The following is a 13,028-nucleotide window of genomic DNA, read 5'->3' as shown; positions in this document are numbered from 1 at the left end:
ACGTGGATATGCCCAACCCTGTACATCTCAACGGCTTCAAATATCGAAATGTTACAGCCCATGAATTATCATGAGAGAGAGAGAGAGAGAGAGAGAGAGAGAGTGGCAGTTACTGTTGTCTTGTATTTTCCAGTGGTCTACGCCCTCATTAGTATAAATGCCTTCCCGAGGAATAACATATGCACCCATAACAATTTATATGCACGTACAAAATTACACAAAGGAAAGGGTTTACATTACGTCAACAAAGGTATATAAGTGCGTTATTTGTTTAGTATACAATACGTGACTACGGCAACATGGATCCTGCCAAGACTATATTATTGTCTTTAAATATCTTGTAGAGATGACGAGGAAAAAAGTGTAATTTATGTTAAGTCCATTTACAATATAAACAGACACGTCTTCTTAAGGCAATGCCAAACTCTGCTCCTGAAGAAGAAGTCAGCTTCATAAATAGAGTAATGAAAAAAAGAATGTACTGAACGAAAACGAAAGGCCATTCTCAAAACATAATGGTCTCATTATCGTGACTTTTGGTTTCAAAGTCCAGATACGTTAAGAATCGATCTTCTATTTTTAAGTCCATTTGAAAAGAAGGATCATCCAAAACCAGTTAGACTCAAACTTTAATACTTAAGGGCTGCAGAAAATACCGCCCTTACTAGTTTAACTCGAACTTTGATTTCCGAATTGAGAAGCCGGCCAAACTGGTTAGATTCAAAATTCAATCCATGAAAATCAATGAAATCAACTGCAAATCAATGGAAATCTATGAAATCAACTGCAAATCAATGGAAATCTATGAAATCAACTGCAAATCAATTATAAGAAGGAACGCGAACGAAAATAAGATTTATTTTTCCTATCATTATACAGTCCTTGTAAATTTTGAACCCACAAGTGCCCCAATATGTATAACAGATAGATCGGCTTTACACCAACTGGGAGCACTATCTAAAGTAATATATACTGGCAAGTGATGTGATCTTTCAGTGGCTCTAGATGGATTCAAAAGCATCAAAATAAAAAGTTTTTCTATGTTTAATCCTGGAGAATCACGACAAAGCCTTACTAGATTACACTCTGACACTAATATACCCAAATGAAGGAGTAGACTTTAATATTTACGTTCAATGATAGTTATTTCAGATGAATACTAAAGTTTAATACTCTGTAGAAAAATCAGTTATGATATTCCTGAAAGCATTACACAAACGTTTCACTGACTGCAGTAGAAAACACTTACAGTAGAATCTAAATACATTCACTTCTCACGAACCCAGTCCCCCCCCAAAAAAAAAAAATTCGATAACCTGCCTTTACGATTTCTAAACTCGGGCAATAATAATCTACAGCTGAAAAAAAAAAGTCAAACCTCTTGAACTGTTTAAGAATATGTATGGGACGCCAAATCAACAATACAATGATATCTGTGGGTCAGTGGTCACATAGGTAAAATAAGAAAACGTGGGGAAAAGAAATGACCCCTGTGGTATATCACAAGTAGTAAGGAATCTGGTCGATGTGGTGCCATCTACAATCTTCTTCTTTGAGAGAATGATCTATCATGCCCATCTGAGGTCAAAACCCACACTTTATCTTCGAGCTTCTTCGTCCATTCATTCAAGCCTGGGCTAGCCACGAGGCACTACTGAATTGCCCGTCCTACTGACCTTCGTACTACAGAAAAACTAGTGTTGATTTACAAACAAAAATCAAAACAAAGCAACACTTCTCATTCTTAAATAATGGTAACAACTTCGTTTATTTCTTTCTGTAGTTAAAACACCAATGAGCGGAGATTGCAACTTAATATATGAAGTGCAAGAGTAACAATTATGTGCGAGTTGCTGAATGGTAAGGTTTCTCCTGCCTTTCTCAACTTCCATACTCCAGTTACAATCACCTAGGCCTTTGTGTGTGTGTGTGTGTGTGTGTGTGTGTGTGTGTGTGTGTGTGTGTGTGTGAGTGAGAGAGAGAGAGAGAGAGAGAGAGAGAGAGAGAGAGAGAGAGTATGTATTCAAATAATTTTGTAAATTATCATTCACTGACCCCCCAAGGCATTCCTTCCACGAACATCAAAGCAACCGCGCTTTCAATCAATCAATAACCACGACCTACTTATCGGCCTAACACAAAATCCTTCTAAAAAGAATAAAGGAACGACCTCGATACGTGCAAAAGCTTTACCGCGTGTTTTGTTACAAAACTCACAGAAAACGCAAACAATAGATATGTGAGTTCGTCTCACTTGAAAACTCATAGACTATTGTTTATCAACCTTGAAAGAAATGTTCCAACGATTTTCTGAAGTGTTTCCAAACGAGTGTCACACATATTTTCGCGACAAATTGCACCACGGGAAGTAAACAAAACTATAACATTCCTTATAACAGGATCCGAAAGTTTAAAGGAAAAATATAGTCTCATGATGAGCACCGTATTGCCAAGGTCTCTGCAACCTGAAGGCTAAATCTCACTACATGGGTTTACAAGACCAAGATTTCCTTATCTACATTAACAAACAAGCAAAAATCCACAATAATCCATTAGAATACAATATAAAAACATATTATCTATCCAAGATTTACTGACATTCAATATTTCTGTAAGCATCTAATCTGACACAACACTGCCAATGGAGATATACAGTATATACTGCAAAACTGTATTCACAAGCATAACAAAAACTGTACGATATTTTTCTGTAGTAATCTTATTAAATAGTTCTTTGGGGAGCTGTATGGGAGCCAAAAATTGCGAGTCATTGGTCTCATTAGATTATTAATAACAAAAGGGGGGGGTTAACACAGAAAGTAATAACCAAGAGAGTATTACATACACGCACCACATTATACTACACATGATGCAAAGTTACTGAGTTTGTATGTTTAGGTACACTGTTTAGTGTTAGCATGTACATTATACTCTATCTTTATCCAAATATGAATAAAAAGTTGCGAAAAATTTAGGGCAAAAGAAAATGCAAACCTGACCGTATGAAAAGATAAAAGTGGATATGAATGGAATTAAAGTATCAGAAATCTGTGAATGATACAGTATGGTACTATTATGTTCAAAGTAGCCTACTGTAGGTTTAAGAGAATAGGGCAGAAAAGTGAAACAGTGCACAGTACTTTAAACTAATGTCGACGCTCCTCTTAGAACAATTACCATCAACTTCAAAATTAATGTCAAATGGACCAACTTCAGAGTCTTGTGGTAAAATTATACCAAATGACTTCTGGAGCAGAACTCTGAGGCAAAGTGGCACCTCAAAAGAATTTGGATGATGCTCTGCAAAAACGAGTAACATGGCCTTATTCTTTAGACACAGACCCTAACGGACATTTCCTGAGGAAACAGATTGTGGAGATGGCCAATTACTGTTATAAATTAGTTTAAACTAAACCACAGAGTACCATTTCTGCACTCTCATGGGGCTTGTCCGAAGGATTTGTTCTTAAACGAGACATGAAACAGGATTAATTTATGGGCTGAAGTAGATGGGTTGTTATAAGCTGGAAGAGAACAAAGGGAACGGATGTAAAGTAACACAGGTGATGCAGTTGGGAACAGATGTAAAGCAACATAAGTGATGCAGTTGGGGGCAGACGGGGCATTGAAATGAATCTTTAGTACCACGTATTGTACAGCGTGCCAAACAAGGCACATTGTAAGTGGTACCGCTTATGGGAATGGAGATGGCCAAAGAGGGTATCATATGGCAATGGTGTAAATCATAATTACCATCGTTTATGAAAATAAAACTCCCACTTCAAGCAATCTACTTAAAAGACAAAAATTTCTGTAAAAAGGGGAACATCTTTCCAATAATGGTAGAACAAAGGATCCACGGCTTGTGGCCTTTATACTATAATCTGTAAAGGTACAAGAAGCCTTACAAACGATTCCTAAGATTTCCAACAGCATAAGACATATAATGAGAGGCTGCAAAAATGAAAGTTAGAGTCAAAAGTAATACCAGGCACTGTCAGATTTTCAAAATCACTGAGTCCTATTCTACCCTTGCAAAATGAATTACTGAGTGACACAAAAGTGTGAGAATGACTAATCCATAAAGTCTTAGTTTTGCTGAAGCTCAGTCTCATACTTCATTGACTACAACACTTAACACTAAGAGTCCCAGAATGTTATTCTGAAGGAAACCATACGAGATAGGCATACCTCAACAAAATCTTTCAGTTCTCTTCAGTGAAATATTTCTAGTCATCTAGGCATGTCACTACCATTTGTTAGTCAACATGCCTTTGTCAGCCTCTGTTTAGCATCTTTTTTAAACATCACCATCAAAACGCTGTTGATCATAAGATCCTCCACAAATTGCCAAAGCTGTCCAGTCAGTTAGCACCTTTCAGTACTGTACTCGGAATTCTGATTGTCATCTTTTAGTCAATGTCGCAATATAGCAAATCAGCATCATCTAACCATTATCAATCACCTCAACATCATAATCTGATGGATTCTGACAATCCCCATCATCCCTCCCTTGCTTCAATCTGAAGAAGTAAACAATTAATCTCAACGCTAGTCTTCTCCAAAACTAAGATGGATCTTGTATGGTTGCAGCCACCTTTCGTTTTTCTGTTCCCAATGACTGTTTTGTGTTTAGTGATCATCATAATCAGACTAATAGGTGCATTAATGACCATTAGCTGGTTACATCCGACTTTTGACTCGCATCTGTAAATTAACCACAATCTGACTGTCAAAATGCTGTTGATCTTCTGGGCCCCTGGCTACAGTCATCCTGCCATAATCAACTTTACCAAGTTGTCAAGACAACATGGTGATCAAAAATTTAAACAGATATCCAAAGTGCAGTTAACACCATATACTACTGTGCTCCTAACTGACTAACTGTATAAGCACCATCACCCAAAGTTTTCATTCACAGTCAAGTAATCATATCCCATCTTCTTTACTCTCTGGCCCTTCCCTGTTCTCTCACTGTACCACCTCTCACTTGAACCTGAATTCAGCATTAATCTGAATAGCATAGTTGAAACAAACCTAACCTATAAATTCAAGGTTTGCATATCATTGGCTAAAGCTATATGGAATTTATGCTTTGTTAATAAGACTGATATTTCATATCTTTTCAATTATAAAATTTGGCAGATAATTGGTCTCATCAATACCCATATAAATATCAAACTTGAAAAAAGCTACAGATAAATGTAAAAGATGACCAAGGAAAATGCTCAATTCATCTAGCAGCCTACCATAGCCAGAATAATTACATGATTTGTTTAAAATATGTATTAAATCCTGGTTGTAGAGACAAACTAAATTCGGATTGTACTGTACTATCTGCATTCTGTACATAAAACCTTGCTACAGTACTACTAAAGGTCTTATTTTTCACAGTGATCCCATATAAATGCAGGAGGAGTTGCCTATAAGCTGATTTGAAATGATACACAAAGAAGTAGTCCACTTACACAATGATGGTGTAAAATGCAGAAATCTCAAAATATGATATAGGAAAAGTGGTTCACATTATTAGTGACAAATAAATCAATCACAGCCCACAATAAATAGCCTATACAGTATACCTAAGACAGTTCATGATAACACTTAATACCATACTTTACTTTAGGTTCATGTGCCAACATAATGTAACATGTAATGGTATAATTAAAAATATCCTTTCTAGATTATGCAAAACTGCCTACACTTTCCAACAATATACCCAAAATTTTGAATTTTACATGATTTCTGTCATGAAAACAACTTTCTACTTAGGCCTATGAATAAACTAGGCTAGGCCCAGGCAATCCTGAAAGAATTCTGGGAAAAATAGATGCAATTTCTTTGGCCAATTTAAGACTTTTTGAATTAATTTAAAACTATTCAAAGAAATATAGGTTGTGTATCCCCTATGACAGGTTAGGCTGGGCAAAGCACACAATGAAGGATTATGTTAGGCTCACTGGATGAAGTACAGATCCTGTTAAACTGAATCTTAAAATGACTGGTAAAATTTGCAGAGCTCTTGTCAAATTTTACCAAATATTTTTCTTACGATCAACCCAACAGCCTAACCTAAGCCAGTAGGCTAACCCTACGCTTAGTGTATACCCTGAACAAGTAGAAGAGTGAACTGGAGAGACACGACTGTAGACTTGACAAGAGTAACTGTAATTTAGCAGCCATACCATAAAATCTGAACATCCTAAGTTGTACCTAATACAATGACCTGGCAGTCGATAAGCCAGGAACTAGTACACGATAAAGTAATAATTACCCTAAGGTAGGTTACGCTAGGCTTTGTCTAGTCAGACTTCCAACACCAACTATATCATTATGGCAAGTAACACCCAAATACTCACCAGATATAATACGCCTCAATCACACCGCTAAGCAAGTGAGTCTTTGTTTCCTTGACATCCTACCCCTTGAGCCTCAGGGAATTAAATGCCACGAGTCAAGTATTTTTGTTTACGCAGACAATTCTCCTACCGGGTTGGACTAGTGGAACTGCTTAACAATAATTGCGGAATTCTTTCGATTTCATACCAGAATACAAGTGAAACATTGAATTTATCTTAGATCAATGATTTCTTTACATTTAATTATTTCTTATTATATTATGAAAAACGATCGGAATCGAAACTAACTGCTCGGATAAGCGATTGACGTCACGACACGTAAGGACAGCTCTGCTAAAATCGTCTGCTCTGTTTACCTGCAAGGGGCAGGAAGACTTCAGTGTGCAGCCGATTAAAAGTAGAATACCTTTATAAACACCGTTTTTTTATCATGCTTCTCAGTCTTAAAGAATAGTTACCAACAGTTTTCTTACAATATCGTCATTTATTAATACAGACTATTTCATTAATACGACATATTATAAATTTTTAATATTTTATGCGTAATAATCGCTTAATATTAGTAATTTTGTATTGTTGATAAAGAGGGAGAGAATCATCACACAAAATAAGTTACCCCGAGACGTGTTTCGTTAGCAGCACTGGAAAGGTTGCTCTTGATGACGCAATTTTTTTAGAGAGAGAGATGTGCGAGGCATTGCCACGGGAACGGAAAAACTGAAAATAAAACAGTTCCAGATTAGACTTTGGAAGGGTAGTTTAATGTCAGTGAGTCACATCTAGCGAGAGATCAAAATTAGGGGAATGCTGAGAGAGAGAGAGAATTCAAAGGTTTCTGTTATTTTTTTAGCGGCAAAGTGGACAGCAGTGAAGCTTTTCTCATAATTCACTTGACTAATGATCTTCTTGTCTCCATTTTATTTGTTATAATTGAACTTTTTAGCATATCAAGCCGTTAGATAAATTAAACATTTATTATGAAACTTGCTACTTTGTGTCGTATTGTATTTCTCAGTGATTGCTTGGTTTGTTCTTCTGCAGCCCGAGTTTACACTTGAGGATCCTCCTTTTGATATACAGGATGCAATATCTAAAGAAAAGAGGTATTAACTAATGCAAGACTCACAACTGCTCTTCAGAACAAATATAAATCATAACTGGCTATTTGTTATTAAAGCTTAGTGAAAAAAAAATAAACATACCCCGTAGCTGCTGTTACACACACACACACACACATACACACACACACACACACACACACACACACACAAACACACACATATATATATATATATATATATATATATATATATATATATATATATATATATATATATATATATATATATATATACTGTATGTGTGTGTATGTACGTATATATTCTTTTTTATTGTGACAAGAAGGGTTTTATTGTATTAATAATTTTATTTACAGTATTAACATCAAATTCCCGTTGATCAAAAAGTGCTCTTAATCCCCACTTTAATGTGAAATAGGTTTATTTTTCACCACTTATATCTTTATATTTCATTAACAGGATTTAAGTCCTTTGCACTCATAGGCGTAACTGGGGGGGGGCGGCACAGGGGGCACGTGCCCCCCATTTGAAACTGGTGCCCCCTGGTGCTCCCCCATTTTGAGTTCATGTAGCTTGTAGTAAAACCTAAGTTTAATTTTCATATTATTATTATTATTATTATTATTATTATTATTATTATTATTATTATTATTATTATTATTATTATTATTATTATTAATGTTAAAGTATTCTACATCAAGTGTTTTGGATGTTTTTTTGTATACGAAGATAAGTGGAGTTTTACTATATTAATTGTAAGAATTAAATCAATTTTCTTTCTTTATATATCTCAGGAGTATACGTATTCGTATTAACATCAGATTCCCGTTGATCAAAAAGTGTTCTTAATCCCCACTTTAATATGAAATAGGTTTATTTTTCACCACTTATATTTTTATATTTCATTAACAGGATTTAAGTGCTTTGCACTCATAGACGTAACTGGGGGGCCCAACAGGAGGGCATGTGTGCCCCCCATTTGAAACTGGTGCCCCGCCAGGTGTCCCCCCAATTTTGAGTTCATGTAGCTTGTAGTAAAACCTAAGTTTAATTTTCATATTATTATTATTATTATTATTATTATTATTATTATTATTATTATTATTAATGTTAAAGTTTTCTACATCAAGTAGTTTGGATGATTTTGTATCCAAGATAAGTGGAGTTTTACTATATTAACTGTAAGAAATAAATCAATTTTCTTTCTTTATCTCAGGAGTATACGTATTCGTTTTCCAAACGTTAAGTGTGAAAGAAATGTAATCAAATCATGTACAGAAAATAATTTATGGACAAAAAATCAGTGGATAATGTAAAATTTGGAAATTAAAATAGGATAGAAAATGAAAACTTCAAAAACACGCACACGCACAGACACACACACACGTGTATTATAGAAAAATGTTATATATTATGTATAACGCAACAATGTCAGAGGACTGACTGACATATTATAATCATTTGGTAAAACATCTGGATATGCGAAAATCCTACAAAAACTCAGAAATAGTGCATTATTGCATAACGCAAATTTGGTTACACACACACACAGAGAGAGAGAGAGAGAGAGAGAGAGAGAGAGAGAATGAATGTGCTCATCATTATTGATATTGTATGAATCGACTGGTTATTCGTTTTTATTTGTCTTGCGCAGCGCCATCGTTGGTAATAGTCTCGTACAATACGTGTATGTGATGTGTTGATGTAACGCTAGCACGGATTAGCCGAGACAGTGCAGTTCCTGTTGGTACATGGCAATCATTCTGTACGCGATCGTGTGAATAAGAACGTCACCAAGACACGGCAGGTATTTATGTTACAAGCGTTTCAGGCTCATTTCTATTTTTCTTTGTAGTAATGCTGTCATTCTTTCGTCCTTGATAGTTTAATAGCAAGTGCATAAACGCAAATTTTCAATCTTATAGGCAGTGTTTTCTAAGGAAAGGCTTGCTTTGCTTAGGGCCATTTATTTAGTGCTGTAAGATGTTTTCACCTACGTAAATTAACTAAAGACACAAAAATAAAACTAAACCTTTTTTCAAACTGGAGACAATCTTAAATAAGGTATGGATATTAAAGGTTCGGTTGTGTAATTTAACACGTTTATCCAGTTAATGCCAGCACTCACTTTTATATACAACACAGTTATGGTATATATATATATATATATATATATATATATATATATAGATAGATAGATAGATAGATAGATAGATATATAGATAGCCCATGTGTGTGATAGATAGATTAGATCAAAATGTCCTAAATGTTGTTATTGATATTATTCAGAGGAGCAGCTGTTGTATTAGTTTATGTATTGTGTATTTTATTTATTATTTCAAAATATATAAATATATATTATATATATATTATTCACGTGTGGAGCAGAAATAATAGTTGTATTAGTTTCATGTATTATTCATTTTATATATATATATATATATATATATATATATATATATATATATTATGCATTCTTTTATTTATGCTATCACATCTTAACTGATTTTACAAATGATCCTGTGACATAGCTAGAGTGCAATCATTTCTATTTGCAAAAAGTATGGTTAAGATTATATTTCATTACTATTCTGATGCAATAAAGCAACTTATATTATGCATTTTCTCTATTTTCTAGATATTGTCTTAGTCCAAGTCACCTTCCCGAATATCAGTTTTATATCATGCAAGCAAACATAAAAAGTTTCTTTAAAAGGCAGTCAACTGCCGTTAATCCGAATGAACCTTCTCTTTCAAGTAGGAAACGTCAAACCACTGATGACACACAAAGCACTGTAGACTATGAAAAAGACGTATGGTTAGATTCTGCTGAATCTGCTAGTGAAACTGATGCAGTTGACAGTGACAGGGGAAGCATAGGTATTACAGCATCAATGACACCAGGAACATCATGCATTCCAAAAGCCTCTGAACAAAAACATCCAGTTCTAGGACCTGACGACATAAGCAAAGGAAGAACAGAGAGTCCATCTCAACCATCACAGGTAATTTTCCCTTCAACAAGGTTTGGGAAAAAACATCGTGCCTTTAGGTCAGCATGGTATGATTCACACAAATGGCTTGAATATTCTGTTAGTCAAGATGCTGCTTATTGTTTCTGCTGCAGGATGTTCCCTCCCCCTAATAAACCTCCATCTGAAATTGCATTTACAACTACTGGATACCGTCAATGGAAAAAAGCAAATGAAAAAGACGCTGGGTTTGCTCAACATCAGCGTAGTGATTATCATTGGCAGCTTTCTGTGCATGGAAGGAGTTTAAACAACGCATAGAATCTGGAAGTACAGTTGCAGCTGCCCTTACATCTGCCCATGAGAAAACGATTATTGATAACAGACACTATATCAGACAAGTAGCTAGAGTCCTCTGTCTGACAGCAAGACAAAAGATTGCGCAAAGGGTCCATAAAGAAGATGTGGATAGTCCAAATAAGGGTAACTTCTTGGAGATCTTGGAGCTGTTAAGTGAAAATGATGATGTAGTGAAAACTCGTCTGAAATGAAAGAATAGAGTTAAATACACCAGCCCAAAAATTCAGAATGAAAGTTTTGCTCTACGGGCTCAAATGATTCGGGAGGAAATTTCAGAAGAACTGAGTTCAAATACTTACTTTTCAGTCATGATTGATGAGTCCAGGGATATCAGTAAGAAAGAGCAATTATCAGTAGTTGTTCGCTATGTGTACAAGAACAATATACAGGAAGAATTCTGGGACTTTGTTTGGCTTCACAACCTTAAGGCTAAATCACTTAAAGATAGTTTGTGCACGGTTCTGAGATTGTGTTCAATTGATCCCAGAAATTGTGTAGGGCAAACACATGATGGTGCTTCTGTAATGAGTGGAGTGAATCTAGGAGTTCAGCAGCTGGTGCGTGAAGAGTTAGCACCACAAGCAGTTTACATTCACTGTTATAATCACAGACTGAATCTTATTATTGTTGACAGTGTCAAATCAGTTCGACTGGCTGACTCTTTCATTAGGTTGCTAGAAGAGACTTATACATTTATGTCCCCACACACACCACGTGAAATTTATCTTGCAAAGCAAAAGGAATTGTTTCCTAATAAGCAAATTAGATCTCTGAAAAGGCTCAGTGATACAAGATGGTCTTGTCAGTATCTATCATGTAAGGTTCTGCTTGATACCTTTCCTGCTCTCATAAGTACCCTTGAAGAGATTTCTTCATCCCAGTGCCACACAGGCAAGCGTGCACATGTTGCAAGAAGTTTATTAATGAACATTAATTTTGCATATATATTATGCCTAGTGATGTTCACCCACATTTCACACAAAACGAAGCTTGTGTCAGGTATGCTTCAGGCACCGTCTTTAGATCTGTCACCAGCTGCCCAAATGATTGATGCTATCCAGCAGGAATTAAAGAATGAGCGCTCAGAAAAAGCTTGGCATAGCATTTAGGAGAAGGCAGTTGCGATGTCCCAAACACACAATATTGAGGTTTCACCTGCCAAGCAAAGAATACATAAATTACCGAGGCATCTAAAGGATGCTGTTGTCTTGGAAACAACTGGACATAGAGAAGTGTGTAAGCATGAGGAACTGGAAAGATACAAAAACACACTCTATTATCCAGTAATGGACAGGCTACTAACTGAAACTGATTCAAGATTGATGATGCCAACAAATCCCTTTTCCATTCAATATCATCTCTTGATCCTTCCTCCCCTAAATTTTTATAGCAGGACCAGTTCGAGACAATGGCAGCTAAGTATAATGTTGATCTTGAATTCTTAGATGTTGAGCTGCGACAAGCAAAACGCCTAGTAAAACGTAAACAAGCTGATGGGGTTAAAATTGCCAACATTATTGCTTCTCTTCACTAAGACACATAAAGAACCATCTCAGAAATTCTGTGTGTGATCATAAATTGTCCGGTGTATCGGTAGTTGAATCCACCAGGATGGGGCAAAGAATATCGATAAAGAAAGGTTTGTTGATATTTTTTGCTAGGAAACATAATAACAGAATAATGCAGGTGTATTAAATTAATGCATCTGCATCATTCTGTTATTAATACTATTAATTAAATTATTAGGTTCAATAATCAAGTAACCAATTGTAATGGAATCTTATTATATACTTCAACTAAAGTCGTTAATTGTAGCAATCAAATGTCTTAATTTCTTTTGATCTCACTGTTTAAACATATCATAGAAATATTAAATGAATAATTCCAATATATTTTTTTGTCTTTTTTTTTACAATAAGCAAGTGTTAATTTTGATTCTCTTAATTATATTCTGTTTACATACCAAGTGGTTTTATTTCATTGCCAAACCATTACTTATAATATCTAATTTGGATTTACAAGTGTGGTCAGACGTTCATAATTTGTACTGAAAAAATATTTGAGCAAGCTTGTTATATAAAAACGAGGTTCACAAATCGGTAGGCTTAAATATTTTAAAACGACCTTAATATCTTTCCGCATGATTAAAAAAAAAAAACAATGAGTATTATAATTTGTGCAAGGCCAGTAACCCCCCATATTCAGCTGTGGCCCCCAGGTGCGCCCCCATTAAGAGACTCCTAGTTACGCCGCTGTAA

The 13,028-nt window shown here is 35.3% G+C and overlaps 2 protein-coding genes across 9 annotated transcripts in view; one reads left to right on the top strand and one right to left on the bottom strand.

Moving 5' to 3' along the window:
• The window catches only part of LOC136832058 (metal cation symporter ZIP14-like), a 39,172-nt gene extending 32,427 nt beyond the window's left edge, over positions 1-6,745 (bottom strand). The window contains exon 1 of one of the 8 annotated variants that reach the window (XM_067092596.1): positions 6,360-6,745. The gene's annotated coding sequence lies outside the window, so the exon portion shown is untranslated. The remainder of the gene's footprint in view (positions 1-6,359) is intronic. The other 7 variants (XM_067092604.1, XM_067092595.1, XM_067092602.1 and 4 more) reach the window with 7 other exon arrangements.
• A 4,333-nt stretch (positions 6,746-11,078) lies between these two features.
• LOC136832332 (zinc finger MYM-type protein 1-like) lies at positions 11,079-11,879 on the top strand. Its single transcript, XM_067093240.1, has one exon. The coding sequence runs from the start codon at positions 11,079-11,081 to the stop codon at positions 11,877-11,879; it is 801 nt and encodes a 266-aa protein (XP_066949341.1).
• The last annotated feature ends 1,149 nt before the right edge of the window (positions 11,880-13,028 follow it).

This window comes from Macrobrachium rosenbergii, chromosome 49 (genome assembly GCF_040412425.1).
Source record: "Macrobrachium rosenbergii isolate ZJJX-2024 chromosome 49, ASM4041242v1, whole genome shotgun sequence".
Taxonomy (NCBI): Eukaryota; Metazoa; Arthropoda; class Malacostraca; order Decapoda; family Palaemonidae; genus Macrobrachium; species Macrobrachium rosenbergii.
The sequence above is the reverse complement of the archived record's forward strand: the minus strand, read 5'-3'. Positions and strand labels throughout refer to the sequence as shown.